We start from the raw sequence: 23,515 nt of genomic DNA on the forward strand, positions 1-23,515 counted from the left end.
GGGGGATTGTGCAAATCTTTCTTCAGAAGGAGGCTCATGCTCAGAAGTTCAGCACCCTGTGTGTACTGTACTTACTTCTCCATCACCGATTTATGATTACTGCAGAAAGAGGAAGCAGGAAATGGGGGATTGTGCAAATCTTTCTTTAGAAGGAGGCTCATGCTCAGATTCCAGGAAAGGAGAGTGAACCTGGACCTGCTCAGAAGTTCAGCACCCTGTGTGTACTGTACTGTACTTACTTCTCCATCACCGATTTCTGATTACTGCAGAAAGAGGAAGCAGGTAATGGGGGATTGTGCCAGCAGGAGTAGGAGGAGTCTCATGGTCAGATTCCACGTAAGGGGGAGTGAACCTGGACCTTCTCCAGCACAGCACACTGTATGTAAGAGCAGTGGATCACCTGAGCCTGACCCACAGCCAGCCTGACGCCGAGACGACAACCGACACACACCTCCAACAGAGAACCAGGTGAGCTGTGCTCATTTAAAGACTGGGTGGCAGGAATAGTTAGAATGACAAACTGAATCGGTCAGTCTTATATTTGTGTAGTTTTTTTTATTCCCAAAACAAGCTGTGCCTCATTTACTGAACAGTGATAAAATGCTAGAATGACTTGCTGGAATAGGAAAGACACATTACTTTTTAAAATGTTTTTTGAATGCACGTGTTTGTGCTTCCACACTGCAAACTGCTCTATGTTTTGGAAAGTGGGGGTTAGTGTAAGTGAACAATCTTGCACTTTTATTCAAAGTTTTCAAAAATCAGCAGAACATGTGCGTAGACCCACTTTTTCCGCAGAAAAAACTACTAAAACCCCGTTTTTTTCATTGCTATATCATTATAGCATCATTGCTATAATGATGTCGGACCCAGTCCGACAAAGGACCGCAAAGGGTTAGACCATTGATTACTTGATTTATAGTAAATCTTCTCACAGTTAATACATGGCTTAGTAAATTATCTGCTATAATGTAAAGTTATGGAGTAAATGTTGTAGTAGCACTTACCTATTAACACACATAGTAGTAAACATATTAATAAAACAATATATGCTATTCTATTAATAATCGGTGGCATACCAATTTGTTAAGTCATATCTTGTAACATTTCTCACAATTAATAAATCAGTTACTTAATTAACTTGTTACAATGTAAAGTTATGGTCTAAAAGGTGTGGTGGCACCTATTCATGATAAATAATCAAAGAGTAAACCTAAAAATCAGCATTTTCTTCTTCTGTTAAAAGTTACTTAAGTGATATTTAAAGGGTTCATTCAGAGACCTATTGTCTATTTCCTCAGTCAATACCTTAATTACTAAGATGTTAAATTATGGACAAAATCAAAACTTTGACACACCCTCTAAGCACACACAAGAAATCTGGTACTGCAGGTGTTTTTTTATTTTATTTTGTTAGAGGATTATTGCTTCGATCACAGAGGGAACCCAACATGAATACTGGGATTATAATTTGTGATTAGCAGGTGTGTGAAAGTTTTTATTTGGTCAGGTCTAAATGTCATGGTAAATATCCTGCATGCTTACCTTCAAACCCCAAAACTGACTCCCTTCGTCTTCATCAAATTGTCTTAGTGTTGTGTGTGTGGTTCACCCTTCAAAACGTTGTGCAGAGCTACATGTCATGAAGAAAGGACATGTAACTACTTTAGTTCATAGTGAACAGGCCCCCTAAAATAAAGTGAACCCCCTTTTCATTAACTAACACGCTTGTAAGCACTTGAAGCATAGGCGTAAAGACATTAATATAGCCAGTCAACAAATATAAGTCCACTCTTTAAGAATCCTCATAAGTCTAAAGGGACTACCGAAGTACGAATAAGAAGATTAAATACAATTGCGCAACAATATGTTCTCATTCACTCCGGCGACAAATTTTAAAATTAATTAAACTATATTCTGTTTATAAAGTAAAACTTTTACATTTTTAGGCATTAACTAAATCAAATCCCAAATGCCAAAATGTTTTCTTTGTTCACAAAGTAATTTTACTGGCCAGGCATTATTGTTAACTCACAAGACAGTAAGGAGAAAATGACAATTTCAGGGATAATTTAAATATATTCTGCAATCACATTTTGGTAATGTATTCATTCATTTCACATCTTCTGCTTGGGTAGTTTCAAGATATACAAATAATTAATAATACAATAGTAATTTAATTGTTCATATGTGTTTATTCTTGTTAGAAGATTTTTTTTTTACTGATTATGAACACAAATTAATTGCAACAAACCAAATTGTAATTGTATTAATTATACCATTGAAGAAAACAAACTGATGCCATGGTATTTTAGGCCTACAATTCTAACATAATATTTCATGAAAAATCAAGATTGTATTTATTTATTTTTCGAAAGTAAGGTTAATGTAAGCAGCTTCTTGCAATAGTCTCCTAAATGCATAATAAAACCTAAGTGCAAACATTACCACTTTAATGACCGTCCTTTATTTTTCAGTGCATTTGTTTTACAGTACACGGCTATTACTGTCATGGGATTAATATTCTAACTATTATTATGTAGTAGTGTAATGCAGACAGACACAACTAAAAGAGGTTTGAATTTTTCTTTGCACACTGAATATGGTTTGGCACTTTTAATTTTGTGCACCAGATTGATGAATTTAACATTACAATGCACAAAATTTTCTTACGGGGGGGGGGGGGCATGCCCCCGAACCCCCCTAGAGGCAAACTCACCACAGATTTACCAAAATCCGGTGAGAAACACTGGTATTGCTATGTCAATGCAGTTTAATGAGCTACATCACACAGGTGCCCATATAGCATGTTATGTATTAGCACATTGATATCAGCCTATGTATACATTGAGGGATCTGCAGCAGGGACAGAATGAGATGTACAGCATGTGGCAGAGAGCAGTTTGGTGTCTATTTGTGAAGCCCACACCGTGAGCTGGCCTTATTATGTGTGACGCTTATGTTCAATCCCCTCATTCGGTTGTGGGGAATCAGCAAAAGGTCCATTGATGTCACCCCTTTGTCAGGTATTGAACATGGCCGCATCAACAACAACACACGCACACACAGCTTCTTCGGTCGGGTAAGGTAGCCTATGAAGGATGTAACATAGATTCGGTAATCCTGTTCTTGTAGGAGTCGCCTACACTCTTAAAACAAATGTGCGTGTTTATACAAGGACAACACAATATTTGTGTTAAAATGAACAAACCATAACACAATAATGTGCATTTCTTACACAATAATGTGTTTTCAGCCACACAGACTGTGTTAGAAAGACACATCATTGTGTTGTGGTTTGTTGATTTTAATACAAATATTGCGTTGTCCTTGTATAAGCACGCACACGTGTTACATTTAACACATTTGTTTTAAGAGCGTACAATACAACGGAAATGTAGACTGCAATACATCACAGTGCATACGGTTTATTTCATAGATGCTGTGTATTATTGGGTTATTGTTAATTGATCTGTAGAGGTTTATATGGAGTCTAATTTGTGCCAAAATGAAACAATAAGTAAATAAAGAAATAAATACAGATAAATAAATAAATATATTTATCTTTGTATTTTTTTTTTTATTTATGTCTTGATATTTGTATTTATGTATTGATTTGGTTTCTTATGTGAGGATTGAATTCATTAGATTAGGTAGGGGACCACTATAGGGGGACCACTATAGCGATAGGGGACCACTCACTCTAAATTGCCCTCTGTGTGTGTGTGTGTGTGTGTGTGTGTGTGTGTATGTGTGTGTGTGTGTGTGTGTGTGTGTGTGTGTGTGGTGCCCTGTGATGGACTGGCGTCCCGTCCAGGGTGTAGTCTCGCCTTGCACCCTGTGTCTGCTGGGTTAGGCTCCGGCTCACCGCGACCCTATAAAGGATTAAGCGGTTAAAGGGATAGTTCACTTTGAAATTATTTTTTGGTATGTTTTAGCTTACCTCAAAGGCATCCAAGATGTAGGTGTCTTTTTTTCCGGAGTAGTTTCAATTTTGATATTTTTAGGTCAAACCGTTCTTGTCTGTCAGTCATATAATGCAGGTCTGTGGTCACGGTCTCAAAACAGCAAGCACAAAGTCCAAATTAAACAATTCCCCATCGTCCAAATTAAACAATTCCCCATCGTATGTACACGTTGATGTCTTAAGACACGAAACGAGCGGTTTGTGTGAGAAAACGAACAGTATTTATATAGTTTTCGTCCTCTTGTAAACACACACACCCAAATGATCAGAGGACGCGGGTGATTCGGTCTGCGCAAGCGCCGGAAATTATCTCGTATAATCTCGCGAGCATACGTAATTGTTTTCTTTTTTTTAAACATCCTGACGTTTTTAAACGTCGGTTTAAACATCCTGGATAAGCAAAAAATAAGAACCATTTCGATTAGCCGTCTTACCCATAGATATCATATAAAGGCTAGATGTCTCGTCCGCGCTGCTGGCCAATGGAGCTCGACATCCGCACACGGCGGCCATCTTACGACAGGATGCTCGCTCACTCATAACATGGTGCATGTACTTTTAAATAAACATAACTTGCTCAATTTTAAACCGATTTTCAAACGGTTTGGTTTGTTATAAACGTCAGACATGTAGCTATTTTACTGCATACATATGAATAATTATGTTCAAAATGTTTAAGCATTCAGAATAGGGCTGCACGATAATGGCTAAAATGATAATCACGATTATTTTGCTCAAAATTATAATCGCGATAATTATTCACGATTATTCTTATTCTTATTAATCTACATAGAAAGACTTAGTTAACGGTTTTGCACAAGTATTTGCGCAAAATCCAAGCAGATTTGGTTTACACGAATTTCCCCAGCAAAGTGAGTAAATATAATAACATGCCAAATTGGCCAGTCATTTGACAGAGATACCCGCCAAAGTTAATTTTTAGCCGCATTTGGCGGGTGTTAATTTCAAACCATCAGACTTCATTTAACCAACTGCTACAACTTCCATAGACAGCAAGTCAATAAATGGCATGATTTAACGTTGAAGCGCTTTGTGATGCGTCTTCAAATTAGATCTTCTAAGCGACACATTTCGGTTGAAAATGAGACAAAGTAAAGATCCAGATCGCTCAGCAAATTCGTACTGCAGAGAAAAATAGTCTAACGTTAACTTGTTGATGCACACTGAAAACGGGCAGTGGCTGTCGTTTTCAACTGATTCACGACACATCTTGAAAACTGGTAAAAACTTAAACTTCAAAAAATAGAACAGTGAAACTCATTTAGAAACAGATTTAGTCACACAAACAGCACAAGTGGCTTGTGAAGAAACAGACTGGCTGTATAACAATTTCAAGCAAACAGAATATCGCTGTGGAGATCAGTGCTTTTCCCGCAGTGTAGAGCGCGCGCGCTGGGTTGCCAGATTGCACCGACTAAGTAAAACACGGAGGGCATAAAATGTAAGAGAAAAGCTCTGTTTGGATAATTCGGGAGATTTAAGCTATTCAGATCTGGCAACCACAAACATCAGTGCTAGTGGGGACTTGTTTACAATGCAAGATAATGCAAATGTCTAATAAAAAAGCGTTTTCAGGATAAAAAACGAGCGGGCAAATATCGCGACGATTTTTAAAAATTAATCGAGAGAGGCAGATATCGTTATCGATATATAATTCAGAATTATAGCCACGTTAATAACGTTTGTAAGAAACCAAACCGTTTGTAAATCCGTCCAGATTTCAGCAAGTTACGAGCATTTTAGTTGGCGTATGTCACTCACCTTCCGTCCACAGCAGCAGGGAGCAGCAGCGCAGTCTCCTGACCTAAGATGGCCGCCAAGTGACGACACAGCTGACTCCGCCTTGAGCCATCTAGCCTTTCTATACATGTCTATGGTCTTACCTACAATCTGTTCTGTGTAAACAATGAGTGACATACACGCGCGCTTTCCGGCGCTTGCGCAGATCGAACCGCCCGCGCCCTCTGACCTTTTCCGTCGCTTTCCGGCGCTTGCACTAGGGATGGGACGAAATATCGCGATACAAAACGTGACGAAACGCATCGAGGTCGAAAAAAATGGATCGCGAAATAAAGATAGATGGCACTGCTGCATGATTTGCGTAATATATAAATAATTTAGTGTATTATATGTGTGTGTATGTATATGGGGTAGACATACAGTCTATGGTGGCAGGCTGGCAGCACCATCTGCTGATCAAGCAGGGTAAAACTAAAGGCCATTGCACACTGAGTCCGAAATTTTGTATGCGTTTTTTCATGTTCGTCATTCGTCACGCACAGAAACCTTGCACACTGAGTCCGATGTGTATTTATTAAACCTTTGCGGGAAAAAAACCCAAAAAATACAAAAAGATTCGTCAAGCAGTGAGGATGAATTTGTTGCACTCTTTCTTCTTAAAAAGAAAAAAAGAAAGGAAATATTGGGTCCATCCAATCCTGCGATTGCGCCGAGAGGAAGGAGTTTCACCTCCTTATCAAGGAGTTGCGAAAATATCCCGAGCGATTCAAAATTTACCTCAGAATGTCAGTGGAACAGTTTGATGCTTTGCTAGCGATACTGGAGCCACATATTAAAAAGAAGACCACCAACTTCCGTGAACCAGTCGATCCTGAACAGGCAGTATGTCTATGGACGGACACGCACACACACATACACACACGCGGCCGGTGTTACGGATCAACTGGGGATCATGTTAACTGGGGAATGCGCGTGCACGCAGATAGTTTTACCTGGATTTCCAGCAGATGTTAGACGGCTACAGATTCGTCGCAGCCATTGATGTGATTAAAAACGTATGTTTCACCAGTTGTATACACACTGGTAGGCATAATAAAGCGATTTGTTTTTGAAGTGTATATTCCTGCGTATTTGACGCAATTTCAAATAAGTTTAACATACTTAAGTGTCAAGCTCAGAAACCACGCCTATGTTAACATGGGGCATTCGGTTTCATTGGATGAACAGACTTCAGTGCACTTCAGAAGACGTGTAAGAATCTTCTTCTCAACATTAGTGTATCATGTTTTCTGTAGTGTGTTGTCATGAGTTCTAATCATAAATAACAACAGACAGTAGATAAATTAAAGTAGTTAGGCTACCTAAAAGAAACATAAATTGCAAAGTCATTTACATTTTTTTCAAGTTGCATATTGATCTGCATATAGCCTAATTTTGTAATGGATCTATTATTTTTTATACTGTATAAAAACACTTATCAGCTTATTTTAAGCTTATTTTACTCTGCTGATTATATTAAGATCTCTTTTCTGTACAACCAGCTCTGACGCCTCTGTATCATTTTCCCTGGACATAAAACAGCTATGCTTACACGTAGGGTCATTAAGTTAATTATCTCATGAACTTGTAACATTTTCAACAGATTTATAAAGTAAAAAATAAATAAATAGAGAGAGTAGAGCATTGGTGTTTACAACGCCAAGGTCATGGGTTCGATTCCCAGAGAAAACAAGTACTGATAAATGTAAATGTGTACTTTGAAACGCGATGTAAGTCACTTTGGATAGAAGAGTCTGCCAAATGTGTAAATGTACATTATGCTCAGTAGGAGCATGAACTTGAATGTTGTATCTAATGTTGTATATTGGACATGTAGAAAACACTTTGTCTTTAGTGATTAAAGTCCACCTTAAAGGCAACCACAAATTGTATTATTGAAATAAGCAAAATATATGATATAGTGATAATGAATTATTACAAATATACTGATATTCTCTATGGCCAATATTCTCATAGGCCTACTGTCACCAACCTCTTAATCATTTGTCCCCTTACATGCATAGCATGACCCTCTCTAAAACAATAGGAAATGCTTTATTGTTTACTTTTTTGCTGACCTCTTTAACAAAAGAAATATGACACAATCTTTTTATGTAATATACATTTAAATTATGCCAGTTCTCTTCATTTGACTGGTAGGCCTACCATGAATCTCATTAACATATTCTCTTTACTTGTTATCCATCACATCATGTGCTTTCATTATTGTCGTCTGCTAACCGTTAGGAACAGATTAAAAGGTCTATAAATTAAGTGTCATTGTTGTTAGGCCATATACTGCCACAGCAAATGGATGCAATTAAAGTTAGACAAATCAAAAACTTTGCAGGATAACCAATATCCCGATTGCTGCTCAAGAAAGGAGTGTGATTATATAAAGAGGAGATGTGAAAATTTCACAATGAAGGGTGATGGTGTGTTAAATTGTTCTTAAAAAGATAATTCAACTGTGACATTTATTTACTAATATAACATGATTATATTAGATGGAGAGCAGCATAGGTATGAAGGCCAAACTGGCCAATGGGTAAGAAAAATGTATACACATACATTGCAAAACAAGTAACTGTTCTTCATTAACATGTAACTTAGTCTATAGTTTGTTCTCCCTTCTTTAGATTGAATGTTCAGAATGTGGAAGGTGGGACTGTGTGGCTGTGGTCAGATCTTCCACTGTTGGCAAATACAGCTGTCCTGCATGCATGCACATTTGCCTATTTTTTTCATTTTTTTTTCTTCCTTTTGTTATTGTTACTTTCATACCTGTTAGCTAATGAATATGTTTGTTGAACATTCCCCTGAATAAATGCTGTGGGCAATTCACTGGATCCATAAGCTATGGCTTCTCAATTTTCAACACTCTTTAGGAACATTTATGGAGTGTAGCCTACTGTATGCTTTATGTTTTAACTCATTCCTCAGTAACATTAAAATAAATAATAAATAAATGCTTGACATCCCTTTTACCACAGCAGTAGGCTACTGCTGCTCAATTTAAATTAAGCCACAAATTGGCATCATAACAATAATCTGCGAATATACATGCACTGCAAAGACACAATGTCTATAGCATAATTTATTTAATCTACTAACAGTTGTCATCAGATATTCAATTTAATTGAAACGAATGTAACAAAATAATGTGGGCGTGGTCTGTGTCGTGAAATTTAAAACACATTATAACTTCCCTTAAATGCGTCTGAAACATTCAGCGGAGCAGCGACAGAGTAAACAACAGTGTCCTAATATGATACAAACATTTCCCAATAACTTTGAAAGCTTTTAAATCTGCTCAGTGAAAGATTCGCTGTGACGAATCTGTCACCGTTCAACATCTGCTGGAAATCCAGGTAAAACTATCTGCGTGCACGCGCGCGTCCCCCGTTAACATGATCCCCAGTTGATCCGTAACACCGGCAGAAGCGCTGGGCAGACAGAACAGCTGTATACAGGTTGTATTCAGTCTCTTTGTAATCCGCATTTTGTTTTTCATACAGTACTGCGAGACGAAGTGCATCAACTTGTCAGACGTCATTCAGGATTTTGTCGTTCGCTTGTACGGTGGCTCTGAATTTTCAAAAAACCTCTCAACACTGTCTGTGGATGCGAAAAACGCAGAAAACCGAACCCAATCCGAATTATTTTTTTAACGTGCGAAAATTTCAAATGCGCATTTCGGACTCAGTGTGCAATGGCCTTAAGACTGTGTGTAAGCTATGCCATGCTGTCATTCCGTACACCACATCCAACACATCAAACATGAACCACCACCTTCAACGTCACCATAATAAGTTGTTGTTATACAGTAATATTTTTTTCTTTTTTGATATCGTATTTTGACGTATCGTATCGTGACCCTGGCATATCGAGGTGCATCGTATCGTGAGTTTAAGTGTATCGTCCCATCCCTAGCTTGCACAGACCGAAGCACCCGCGTCCTCTGATCATTTGGGTGTGTGTGTTTACAAGAGGACGAAAACTATATAAATACTGTTCGTTTTCTCACACAAACCGCTCGTTTCGTGTCTTAAGACATCAACGTGTACTTACGATGGGGAATTGTTTCATTTGGACGATGGGGAATTGTTTAATTTGGACTTTGTGCTTGCTGTTTTGAGACCGTGACCATAGACCTGCATTATATGACTGACAGACAAGAACGGTTTGACCTAAAAATATCAAAATTGAAACTACTCCGGAAAAAAAGACACCTACATCTTGGATGCCTTTGAGGTAAGCTAAAACATACCAAAAATTAATTTCAAAGTGAACTATCCCTTTAATGATAATTGATGGATGGATGGGTGGATAGGGGACCACTCCCCCTTCTCCCCCTATTTGTAATGAAAAAGCGTCAGCTCCTCAATTTCAAGCAAAGACCGCTTGACTAGGTACCGGGATAACTTGCTCGAAGTTCTTATTTTGATTAGGTACCGGGAACGTTTCCGCTTCACCGTTGGCGACTTGCGATGTTTGATTAGGTCCTGCCCTTAGTCTATAAATGATGTCTTAAAGGCCACAGTTGTGATTAGTCAAAATAAAACACCCTGTACCTTACCATGACCTTTGAACAAAGTGTGTCCATCTCATACTATTCTTTTTTTTTCCAAGTCCTCTGCAAAACGTCAAAATATGTATTACAAAATTATTTGGATGAGGTCATCTAAAATGGCTTGTCTGTTCCAGGTCCTGTCTAGTGTTGTCACGGTACCAAAATTTCAGTATTCGGTACCAATACCAGTGAAAATCCACGGTTCTCGGTACCAATTTCGGTGCCAAAGCTTAATTTAGATTCAATTTAAAGTTAAGTTTCCTTTACAATAAGTTTCAATTTGTTAGATAACATTAGATAAAATAACCTAACAATAAACAATAGTTATATATATATATATATATATATATATATATATATATATATATATATATATATATACCGTACTGTAGCAATTATTCTTCTATGGGGTTAATTTACAAATTTACTAATAAATTTTTTTAAATCAAAAGTTTGATATGTTCATTATTCAATGCACAATGGATGACGTTAACAAACATGAACAATTAAGTGTTTGTATTAAATAACATTCACCAAAATAAATTAATGTTGTAAAAATATTCACTCAATGTGTTGATGTTAGATAATGCATTAAGTAATGTTAATGAATGGTTATTGTAGTGTTACCAAACTATACAGGAGATAAAACGTGTTATTAGACTTGACTGTACTTTTATTTAATCCTAAACTGCGTTCATGTTTGTTCACTTCAACCATTAAATAATGAACAGATAAAACTTTTGATTTCGTTTTCCAGGCGCGCGCTGTTCATGGTTGCATAGCAACGACAGACACAATGGGAGAGCACGCGCTTGTGGAAAGGAGCGGTACATACTGCGCTCTTCATGAATATATTAGTAAATCTAATGCGAGGGCTAAAAACCATTAATTATTTGATAATATTTACTTGTCATCATGGAGAGTGCAGTTTGCACCACTTTTCTCCTTTCCACAAGCGCGTGCTCTCCCATTGCGTCTGTCATTGCTATGCAACCATGAACAGCGCGCGCCTGGAAAATGAATTTGCACGCGCATAAAACACGCTATGTGAACGTACGACCCCTTATGGCAACGTGATATTAGCCCAATCCTCCTCCTTTCTTGTAAACCGGTGGATTCAGAAGCGCTGCCGGTTGCCATGTCTCACATGTTTATGAAGAGGAGGACGCATGTGCACCTATCGGACAGCGCGTCAAGAACCGGATTAACCCGATACTTCGGTACCACCGGTACTTAACCCTCTGGAGTCTGGGCTGTTTTTGGGGCCCTTGAGATGTTCTGACATGCCCTGACATTTGTGCTTTTTTCAGTTGCTTATAAACATATTAATGGAAAAGGTGTAAATTCACTCTATAAAGCACAAACAGGGCTACAATAATATGTGAGCCACGTGAATGTACATGTTTTCATTTTTGAGAGAATAATGTTTATGCATGGATATTGAAAAAACTAAAAACTAAAATTTCTGAAATAAGGCCTCAAAACACATAGTAAATATGTGTCAATAAGACTTTTGACCAATGGATGTCCTCGCCTAGAATTTTTTCTTCAAAATTATTTGAAAATAGTCTTGCTTTATTGTTCACATAAAACCATACATTGATTTAAATTGATGTAAAACAGGTTTTGCTTGGAAAGCCAATATGCGAGGGGGCGTGAACGAGGAGTGGTTTACACCTGAATTACCACCCACTCTGCATAATGAGCCATTCACACAGGTGTGAAACTGGCTGAGCCACAATGCAAGGACAAAGGATATTTAGAAGAAGACTTATATTGACCATTTAAGATTTTGCTTACATCTATCTTGTAAATATGTTTTGCTATTTTATTAAAAAGGTTACAATTACAACAATAATTAGCCTACAATTTCAACAATATTTCAAGTGTACTCTTTCTTTGTAAAAAAAAAAAAAAAAAAGATTATAGGCCTACATTTTATCTATGTATTCATTACAGCTAACATCTTAGTTGATGACTTTATTTTTGACAAAAATAGTAGGCTATTTTATATATAGAAATTGCTAAACAAAAGCTTATTTGACGAGGCAGTATATTCTACAGTAAAAACTGTACCCAAATATACTAAACAAAATGTTGTCTTTCATATTTCGCCTGACTGTAACATTGTTTTCATGAAATATTAGGGCATATAAATGTTAATTTGCAGTTTACGTTGCTTATATAAATAGCCTACATTTTATTTCAACATATTTCAGTCGATTTTTACCTATCTCAGTATAGCAATACGGTTTGCTAAAAAAATCATCATTCGTTGACGATAGGCTTTTGACTCGCGATCTTTGCAGTAGGCTAGTGAACGCACCGGATAAATGCACATTTATTAGGCTATAGTTTTTTTGTTTTGGATGGTTTTGTTTAGAAACAGCTTTCTGTAAATATATTTCACATTTTTTAGACATGTGAGGCGAGTAGGCTCATGATTCATGATGATCTCCAGTTCAAGCACCTTATGTTGTGATTGCTAGCCTATAGGCCTATTTACTTTAAATCCAGGAAATTTGTTAATGAAAAAAATATTAAAATTAAGATACAATTGATACAAAACGAAATTCGTTTTAAAGAAAGGATTTGTACTTTCTGTTTTGAGGTCTCTGTGAAAGTTTTAGAGCGCTCGCGTCCATAATGGAGAACGTAATGTTGTTTTTTGCCAGCTGTGGTAAACAGCGCGCATCTATGCCGTTCATTCATTCATAAACAGAATGAAACCCGAGAAGGAAAAACTTACTAGTATTCCTCAGCTCGTATTCCTCGTATTCCTCATTATTCCTCACAGCGCTGTGTTGTAAACAAGTAATGTTCTGAATAAACTTGTGTTTTGGTTGTCTCGAGCTGATACAGGGGGCGTTCACAGGATTGCGCGGATTACCTCAGCCATTTGCGTTTGAATAGCACGCGCTCTCCGTGGGCGGAGTCACATTACATTTGAATTAGCTCTAATGAGGTCGACTGGAATCGCTCTCTTTTAATACAGATTTTACAAGATGAGAATATTTGTTTTTTATATAAATTACTTCATTAAAAAGAAGAGAATTCAAGGTTCATTCCTGTGTGTCTGAATGCCTGTTTGACTGAGTATTCACTGAGCTACAGCTCATTTTCGGACGCGTTTCAGAATGGACTACACGGACACAGAGAAGGCAGAACTCGCTTCGTGTTTATTTTTCTTCATTTGGCAAAAAGCACAACACTTTGTTTTTATTGTGAGTATACACAAAAATAATACACATTTAACAGAATCGATTGATGTATGAAACTTGTTTTGTAAAATCAAAGTCAAAAGAGAATTTCGGGTCTCAATCAACTCATAAGGAAAAAAATCGAGCAGATCACGCCGGCGTGATCTCCGACCTCTGAGGGTTAAGAAAAGCTGATACCGTAACTATTCTAATTTTTTAGTAACGAGTTGGTACCGAAGTACCGGGTCTTTTGACAACACTAGTCCTGTCTCTATGTACGGTTTGTCTCACTGTATATATGCCGTGGGGAAACAGTGCTTTGTAACACTAGTTCCGATACCAAAATTAAGGTTACGGTGTCAGGTCTTCTTACGTAAGCAGTCTACGGTCTGTAAAATATCTACCGTAAAACATATTAAACAATATTAAAACGCCCACGCCCTTAATTTACAGTATTTGCCAGCAGACCCGGCGCATATTGGAGACCGGCGATTATATTGACTGTTAGACAAGAGGCATGCAAAACTTTATTAAATAACAAGCAGAAGCAGAAAAAAAGAATTAGATCTACCATGATAATAATAATCATTTATGAGAGTATTTTTGTCCCAGATTAATCCTGAGTGTTCTTTTCATCGCTGTCAGTTATTAGTTTATTATGCTCAAACTCTACATTTTCCTCAACATGTTGGCCGCGGCTTCTTCAGATATATATTTGATTTTTTTCCGATCTCAAAAAAACTTACGGTAATAATATTAATAAATCATACCCCATACTTCTTTGTGAGCTACCTTCCTCCCGCCCATTACACAGTACCAGCAGTCTGAATGACAGGCAAGTTATGCAATCCAGTGTCACAGGGAAATATTACCGATTGAGTTCTATAATTGAAATTGGAGGCTGCTCTGTATAACTAGGTGAGAATAACTAACATGAGCCTGGGATCATTATATTTATACACAGTACGTGGTTCGCGGTACACAAGTGTCAAAGCAACTCCCAGCTCATGCTGCTTTGTCACATTATACACCTGAAAAAACAGGTATGTGTGTGAGAATGCTAAACACTTGATATAGGAACTGTCACAAATGCAGTCTTGTAATTGCCAAGCAAGTAGAAAAGTGCATTTTAAAAACAAGCTAGTGTAAGTTGTTTTACTGCAGCTACATATTTTAGTTTCTGAGGCATAAGTCCCCCATTTGGCTTTCTACAGATGCTTCTTCATGAGGACAGGGTGAGTGAGGAAGATGTTGCCCCCTGCAGGTTACTATTTTAGTAATGTTGCCCATGGGGCAGTGAAGGTTGGGGACCACTGATCTAGACAGATAGATAGATTTTATATGCTGTCTCATAATCCAGGCTATGACTTGCAACACTGCATTTTAATGAAAACTCAGGAAGCGCATAACCACAGGGAGGGTTTTCTGTGAAGGTTTGTAACACCTCTAACTATATATATAACTATAGAACCAGTTCTTAATGCGCATGTGAACGCCATCAGTGTTTCTCACAGGTTCACGTTTAAAGTCTGTGTAGAGGGAATGGTGTCGTCTTAGCAGCCCCTAATTTAATAACAAATGATCATTGTGACGGAAGCAAATCAATCAAAACTATCTTTAGATGGAAAATAACTTAACTCTGCTATAAAGCCAAAACAATCTCTGTTACCTTACATTATACGCTTGTCTCTGTAAAGCTGCTTTGAAACAATCTACATTGTTAAAAGCGCTATATAAATGAAGATGACTTGACTTGACTTGACTTTGATTATTAAGTGGCTTACTTAATACAAATCAAGGAGTTAACACCAAATAAACACTTTATTTGTCTGTGTGTGTGTATTGGTTCAGAGCAGAAACTGGGAGTCACAGGTTTACACTTAGTTACATTCCATTAAACATTAACCCCATAAAATCCCACTAACCTATTCAGTGCACTGATATCCGCAGTAAGCCTTATCATTGAAAGAGAAATTACATTGAGAGTTTCACTTGTTTAGACTTGATGATTACTTCTTAATTTTATTTAATATCTAATGGAACTCCACTAATCACTCCTCTAACCGTACTATTAGCCCCAGGAACGTGACTTTTAATTCTCACTTCATTCAAGGTCTTCTTTTTCAATATCTGTTGCTGTTGTACACTATTGACTGCTTCAATCAACATCTTTCCTTTACTCAGAAATCTTGCTTGTTTAATGTGTCCAATCTCATCATGAATTGCCTTAGTAAGTTTCACTGGATGAAGTTTACTACCAGAAACTTCTCCAAACTCGATCACCACTTTCCACTCTTCCATCCTATTAGCTTTCCTCACTTTTTTCAACTCATTCTGCTGTTCCGACTCACTGTGACTTGACTCCGAATTCTTCTTTCTTGTTCTCTTTGATGTTACCTCATGCCATTCTCCTTGCTCGCCATCCGATTCACTTGCCATACTCTCAACAATTTCGGAATGTTCTACTCCCGGGCTCAAAGACGCCATCCGATAACCCTCTAGCGTGTTCCTTCCTCCACACACCTGTTTCCACCAAACACTTTCCCCTCAGCTGATTTCTGCTCCCTCGAGTCTACATGACTTTTGACAATTTGGGGGTGGAAACCAAGGAGGGCACTGACCCTCTTATGATTGGTCACTTTCATCATGGAAAATCTTGGGAAATCCTAACCCCGCCCACCTTCAGACGCAGTGCACGTCACTCAGCTCGCTCTGCTACTCCGGTTATCTCTGTGTATATTTTAGGCAACGAAATATGTTATAAAACACAATACTAACTCTTTTCGTTTTCATTTAAAGAAATCTTAAACATTCTAGCCACACAAATGTGGTTCATGCAACGCGTATTGATTATATTCACTGCACATTACGTTTGCCTATTTATATATATATAAAATATATATATATAATATATATATATATATATATATATATATATATATATATATATATAAAACACAAACCTGCCTCTTTTCGTTTTAAATATAATATAAAAACATTAAACATTTTAATATGGTCCAGGCAATATGTGCATTTGTACTAAACAACAGATTTTGCAGTAAACAACATTACAGTTTTTTAATTTTTAAATACAATTATTACAATTTAAAATGACAAAACTCAACCCAGTCTCTTTTTGTTAAATTTCAGTTTTATCAATATTAGCCATGATAAAAGTACAAGTAAAAGGTATAAGAAGCTATACAAATAAAGCAAACAATTCAGTCAAACACACAAAGTCAGCGCTCTAGAGACTTAACTGGATCGAATGATGTACAACACTGATCTGTATGACAAAAATCGACAGAGTTATTTGAGTCTCTTTTGCACTGATATGATTCAGAACCCAGAGGGTTAACCTATTAGTCTCTTCTTGCATTTAAATCAGTGCCGCCCTTGCACAATTTCCTAAATATATGTTTCTCTCTTCATTTCAAGATCTCAAAATAAACAAAGAAAAATGTCTTGGAGTGACCTCTTCTTCCCTGGTAACCCTGCTAAAAGGGAGGAGATCATCCGCAGAAACCAAGAGCTTCTGGAGTTGATGAAGAACAACTTCCGAGCCACTAACCAACTCATTGAAGTTCTTGACAAGCACCTGGGTTTGTCCTTCAGTCCCATAGAGCTGAACAACAAGGCCACCATCAAGGAGAACTGCGAGGTGATGATACAACGCATGCATGAGATCCAGGCAGAAGTAAAGAAAATCGATGAGAAGCTGAAGGAGAAGCTGGAACCTGACTTATATGAGAAACTGAAAACCCTGTCACCCAGCGTCAAAGACTTTAAAGAAATTCAATCAATACTCAGCGGATCATTGGGTGCCTTAAGTTTTGTGTCTGTCACTGTACTTTGTTACCTAATCAAAAGTGGAAGGATATTTGCAAACGTAATATCCACATGTGCTAAAGTGTGTGCAGGGTTTTTTTCCAGTTTGGCCTTAGGGGTGCTGTTCATGGGCGTTGATATGATGATCCAAGCCATTTTGGGGGCACTAGAGAGAGATCAACTTGATCAGGCCCTGGAAGAGTATAAGAAAGCTTTGGTTGAATTCAGGCCTGCTTCTGTACAGTTCCAGGATCGTATAAATAAAGTCGAGGTTAGAATTGAAATAATGCAAGAGCTAGGGTACTAATGGTCACCATCCTTAGGTTAGCTTTGAATTGTTGCGTATCTAGCTCTATTCATTAGTACTGGATCATCTACACTATCATGATTTTCAGTTACTCTGGTAATCTTTACATATGGATTAATAAGAAACTGATTAAGAAAGTGGTAATTCTTGATCAAACTGTTTTGAATGTTAAATGGTACTTCAGTGCTTGTTTTCTTTCTATATTGCATTCAAGACTTTTCTGTTTTTCAACATTAAAGTTTACTAAAGATACGAATCAGTTGTCTTTTTTATTCATATAATCTGAATTTCAGTTGATCTATTCATCCATGTATCCTCCCTCCCTTCTTCCATGCTCTTCCTATCCCTGCTTTCAGTCCTCTTCATTGTATATTTGAACATTTTTGTTAAAAAAGACTCAATCTTAACCTCAGCAGGGGCCATCCGTTGTTCATTGTGAACACCCCTTGAGCAGTATTAGAGCAATAGGCATCTGCTTTTGACAAGATTAAAACCTTTTGATGTTGGAGTTTGTTATTGTGAAAGATCCCTGCAAACATCAACTCATGCACTCTCATCTTTTCCATGGGTTCCCCCATTGTCTCATAACTAAAGTGGTACATTGTAGAATTTTGTAAATGATGAAATGTCAATGGGAAATACGTCACTGTTGAATACTTTTGTTCCACCATTAAACCTGTAGGATAGATGCAAAACTACCTAAAGCAAATAATGCAAATCACAAACAAAAGCTTGTCTTGTTAAAGAGGTGTCAGTCGGAAAGTTGATGTGTAATATTCAACAGCCAATACAACACAAGTGCATTACTTTATTGTATAATTGCAGTGCATTTCCTCTTTACTAACAGAAACCACCAGGATGCTGTCGCTGTTCTTTGGGGATAAAAAAAAAGAAGAAGAGCTGATTCGCTCTGCCCAGCGCCTCCACCACTATCTCCACAAATACTACACCATCACCAACAAAGCCCTGGGGATCCTCAACACTCACCTAGATGAACAAATCTCCCCAGTCTCAGCGAAAGAAAGCGAAGGAATTGAGGAAAGCTGTGTCAGGGTGAGCCAAGTTATGTCTGAGATCTCCCACGTCGCCGAACGGAGGGACAGACATGTCCACAAGAGTATCGAACCCGCCCTGTATGACAAGATCGCCTTCTCTGGGGTGTCACTGAAAGAGAAGGCTGCGGTGGTCAAGGAACTCAACGAGAGCACCTTGGGACTGTTGGGGAAAATCTGTGGTCCTCTGGTCGCTGTCCTACTGGCCAAAAGTGAGCTGGGGAACGTGGCACCTCCAGTGGAGCAGCTCAAGGGCCTCCCACTCTGCTCTCTTACCCTGGGCGACCTAGTACAGAGCAGCGACAAACTCACTAAGCTTCTGAGTACATCGGGGAGCCAGCGAATTAGTCTCGATGAAGCCATACAGTTGTTGGAAGATACCCTCTCGGTTCTGAAACCACCTTGCGACGCCTATGATGACATTGTCAGTGAGGTTCAAGCCTATGTGACACTTGTAACTGAAAACATCTAGAGAAGGATTTTTTGTTGTTGTTGATGTTCAAAGAGGGTAAAAGAAAAAGAAAAATTATATTATAAAATCAAACAGATCATGCTAAAAAGTAAGAGTGGGGAGGAGTAAGGAATGAAATAAATCACATGGGCGATGTCTCATTTTTGTTGTTGTGTTTTATTATTGCTCTGCTTGGTTCTCAGTAGTTTCTTTTGCTTAGAGAGTTAGCCTTCGTTTTTGTGTTCATCCTAAAGAAAAGTACAAAAAAAAAAGAATTCAATAAATATTGTACACCCTCCTGCTTCACCCAGAAATCGAATATGACAATCAGTCTATTAGCACTGCTGGTTCGTCCACCCTTCATTGTGCATGGAACTGTGGGATACAGGGAGTCCCAGTGTTATGACAGTTGATCATTTGTAGACGAGCCCTTGCGCTTTGTTGAAAATGGTGTTGTAAGTGCATTCTGTAAAATAAATAAATTCTTTTCATTTTTTGGATTTTTTTTAAACCAACAACAACATAACACCCAGAACAAAGATTATCCATATTCTCCAGACATTCACTGGTAAATGTCAACGATTAACTTGTTACTTACTCAGACATCCTAAGACGTCAATCTTTGACACTAATCTAAGGAATCGTTAAAGTACTCAGCATATTATTATTTATTTCTTAGCAGACGCAGGGCAGCAGTGTGGAGTAGTGGTTAGGGCTCTGGACTCTTGACCGGAGGGTTGTGGCTTCAATCCCCAGTGGGGGACACTGCAGTGGGGGACACCTTGAGCAAGGTACTTTACCTAGATTGCTCCAGTAAAAACCCAACTGAATAATGGATAATTGTATGTAAAAATAATGTGATATCTGTATAATGTGAAATAATGTATAATGTGATATATTGTAACAATTGTAAGTCACCCTGGATAAGGGCGTCTGTTAATAAATAAATAAATAATAATATGTATCATATGCCACACCTGGATGTGCCAGTATTGTATAGGAAGCTGGACATTACATGTTGAATGTACCGGCAAGATTTCCAGCAATACATTGCCAAATGTAGATTAGAAAAATTGCTATCAATTATTGTCGGCAACTATGTGTAAACAGGCTTTAACACCCCTAAACCAAACATAACCACAGCCCCTGAGATCCTGCTCAGGGTAGAGACGATTCGACTGAAGATTACCCCTTTGTTAATTAGTTCAACCACAGCAACAGTAGAAGCCGTTGTCATGATGCCCATTGTCGTAGTAAGAGCGTGAGAAGCTATTTTAATCCTGTCAGAAACAGGCGTAGATATATTACGAAGCTTTTTGTACAACTCTGGGTCCAGTTTAAGTCTGGGTCCGGTCTAGTTCCTTTATAAATGGGAACACTTTAACAGAGTATTTATAGAGTGACAGTAGTAGCTGACCTCTACAAATGATTTTGTTTGATGTTATTAAGAAAAAAAGTGAATATAAACACCCAGCTAACCAATTTCGTCCTGGCAACGTTGTGTGAGGTTGTAGTTTGGTTGTATTTTGGTTTTGACAAATATGACGTGAGGAAACTGTTGCAGAAACGTATTACCCTGACCAGTAGTAGTAGTCCTTTATTGTCATTGTAACCTGTACAACGAAATTTAGAAAGTGCCAGACAGTTAAGTGCATCAATAAAACAATATAAAACAATATCAATAAAAACATTAATAATCAACACATACTCCCCATCCTATTGGAGATACACACACATACCACCATTCGTTCTGTCATAGTTATTGCACAGTCTGACTATATAGTATTGTTTTAAGAATGTTTTTTTATGGCATTGAGGGTGATTATTGCTGTTGGATAACAACTGTTTTTAAATCTGTTTGTTCTTGATTTGATTGTCCTGTATCGTCTGCCTGATGGCAACAATTCAAACAAGGAGTGACCGGGATGGAAAATGTCTCTAATAATGCTCTGAGCTTTTTTAGCACAGCGAGCACTATGAAGGTCATCCATTGTAGGGAGGGGGCAACCGACTATCTTCTGGGCTGTGTTAATGACTCGTTGGAAAGCCTTTTTCTGGGCTACTGTGCAGCTGCTGAACCACACACATAGACAGTATGTTAAGATAGATTCTATGGAGCACCTGTAGAAGGATAACAACAGTCTCTGAGTGATGTCGTTTCTCCTGAGGACCCTCAGGAAGTATAGTCGTTGTTGGGCCTTTTTTAGCACCTTCACACTGTTTACGCTCCATGTAGTTTCTCCTCAATGTGCACACCCAGAAAACAGAAGTCCGACACCTGCTCCACCCGATCCCCGCTGATGATGAGCGGTGCGATGTCAGTCTTTTCCCTCCTGTAATCAATCACCAGCTCCTTGGTCTTTACAGTGTTAAGGAGAAGGTTATTCTCCCTACACCACACCGACAGGTGTTTAACCTCCTCTCTGTAAGCTGACTCGTCTGCTCCAGTGATGAGCCCCACAACTGTAGTGTCGTCCGCAAACTTCACTATGATGTTGTTGTGGTGGGTGGAGGTGCAGTCGTGCGTATAGAGAGTGTACAGCAGGGGGCTCAACACACAGCCCTGTGGGGAGTCGGTGCTGAGACTAAGGGCCGTAGATGTGTGATGGCCCACTCTCACCCTCTGGGTGCGACAAGTGAGAAAGCTTTTAATCCACATACAGGTGGGGTATGGAATGCCTTGGTCCATCAGTTTGTTCATCAGTTTTTCAGGAAGGATGGTGTTAAAAGCAGAGCTATAGTCCACAAAGAGCATCCGTACGTAATTCCCCTGCTGCTCTAGGTGGGACAATGCAGCATGAAGGGCTGTAGCTATGGCGTCCTCTGTGGATCTATTAGCTCTGTATGCGAACTGGTGTGGATCCAGGCTTTTTGGCAGGCATGATGTAATATGACCCCGGACCAGCTTTTCAAAGCATTTCATCACCACTGGGGTGAGTGCGACTGGCCGGTAGTCGTTGAGGCTGGAAATATGAGTTTTTTTAGGCAGGGGGACGATGGTGGATGACTTCAAGCATAGTGGGACTGTAGATTCAGCCAGGGACTGGTTGAAAATCCTCATAAAGATTCCAGCCAGCTGATCCACACAAGCTTTTAGAACACGCCCAGGGATGCCATCTGGCCCAGCAGCTTTCTTCGGGTCCACGGCCTGCAGTGTGCGCCTCACCTCATGCTCAGTGAAGGTGAAGTTGCTGTGGACCGTGAGGTGTGGTGTCGCTGCCATACTTGGTTCCACCTCAAAGCGGGCAAAGAAAGTGTTCAGTTCCTCTGCCAGCGAGGCCTCACCCTCAGCTGCTCCTAAGGTGGACTTGTAATTGGTGAGCTGTTGGACTCCCTGCCACACCCGCCTACAGTCATTACTTCCCAGGTATGCCTCAATCCTCCGCCGATAATCCAACTTGGCCCTTTTGATACCTCTTTTCAGGTCAGCCCGGGCCACAGTGTAAAGGGTCCGGTCACCAGACCTGAAGGCGGTGTTCCTCTCCCTCAGCAGCCGATGGACCTCCCGAGTCATCCAGGGCTTCTGACTGGGATAGACCCGGGTCTGTTTTTCCCCAGTAACAGTGCCTATGCAGTGACGTATGTAACACAGTACACTGTCCGTAAACATCTCCAGGTCTTGATGTAAAAACACATCCCAGTTGGTCCTATCAAAACAGTCCTGCAGCCGGTGGATGGCTCCATCAGGCCAGATTGTTATAGTTTTTGTGATGTTGGGTGTACTTTTCCTGAGGGGGGCATATGCAGGAATTAACAGCAAAGACAAATGGTCAGACTGGCCCAGGTGAGGTAGTGGTTTAGCCCTATAACCAAGTTTTATATTAGAGTAAACCTTATCCAGAGTTTTATTTCCTCTAGTTGTGCATTTAACATGTTGATAGAAATGAGGGAGTACTGATTTCAAGTCTGCGTGATTAAAATCCCCTGCTATAATGTGTACAGCGTCAGGATATTTACTCTGTTGGCTAATAATGCTGCTATGCAAATGACTGCTACCCATTTTAGCATTAGCGTCCGGTGGTATGTAAACAGCTGTTATCATGACAACAGAAAACTCTCTCGGGAGGTAAATGGGTCTGCATTTCACAGACACATACTCCAAGTTCGGGGAGCAGTGACTGTCCACAGTTACTGTGTTAGTACACCAGTTGTTATTCACGTACACACACAGCCCCCCTCCTCTGCTCTTACCAGAGCTCTGTGTCCTGTCCTGTCACTGCTCGGTGTAGCCTGTTAGCTCCATCACCGAGTCCGGGATGAGTGGGTGAAGCCAGGTCTCCGTGAAAAGCAGAATACAGCAATCTTTTACGGTGTTGTTGGTTGCAATCTGTAGCCTC

At 39.0% G+C, this 23,515-nt stretch overlaps 2 protein-coding genes across 2 annotated transcripts; both read left to right on the top strand.

Annotated features, from left to right (window-relative positions):
- The first annotated feature begins 414 nt into the window (after positions 1-414).
- Positions 415-17,927, top strand: LOC307162333 (single-pass membrane and coiled-coil domain-containing protein 3-like). The gene is made up of 2 exons (XM_079877582.1): positions 415-468; positions 16,979-17,927. Exon 2 carries the CDS (start codon positions 17,001-17,003, stop codon positions 17,673-17,675), a length of 675 nt encoding a protein of 224 aa, XP_079733708.1. The 5' UTR covers positions 415-468; positions 16,979-17,000; the 3' UTR covers positions 17,676-17,927.
- Positions 17,928-18,533: 606 nt separating this feature from the next.
- On the top strand, positions 18,534-19,199 carry LOC307161299 (single-pass membrane and coiled-coil domain-containing protein 3-like; the record flags this gene model as incomplete). The annotated part of the gene is made up of 1 exon (XM_079875926.1): positions 18,534-19,199. The coding sequence occupies one exon, from the start codon at positions 18,534-18,536 to the stop codon at positions 19,197-19,199; it is 666 nt and encodes a 221-aa protein (XP_079732052.1).
- Positions 19,200-23,515: the final 4,316 nt, after the last annotated feature.

The sequence above is a fragment of the Squalius cephalus genome (assembly GCF_949319135.1).
Source record: "Squalius cephalus genome assembly, chromosome: 7".
Classification (NCBI taxonomy): Eukaryota; Metazoa; Chordata; class Actinopteri; order Cypriniformes; family Leuciscidae; genus Squalius; species Squalius cephalus.

Excerpts from the sequence above, each read along its gene's own strand:
- LOC307162333 (XM_079877582.1), top strand. The coding sequence starts at position 17,001 with ATGTCTTGGAGTGACCTCTTCTTCCCTGGTAACCCTGCTAAAAGGGAG.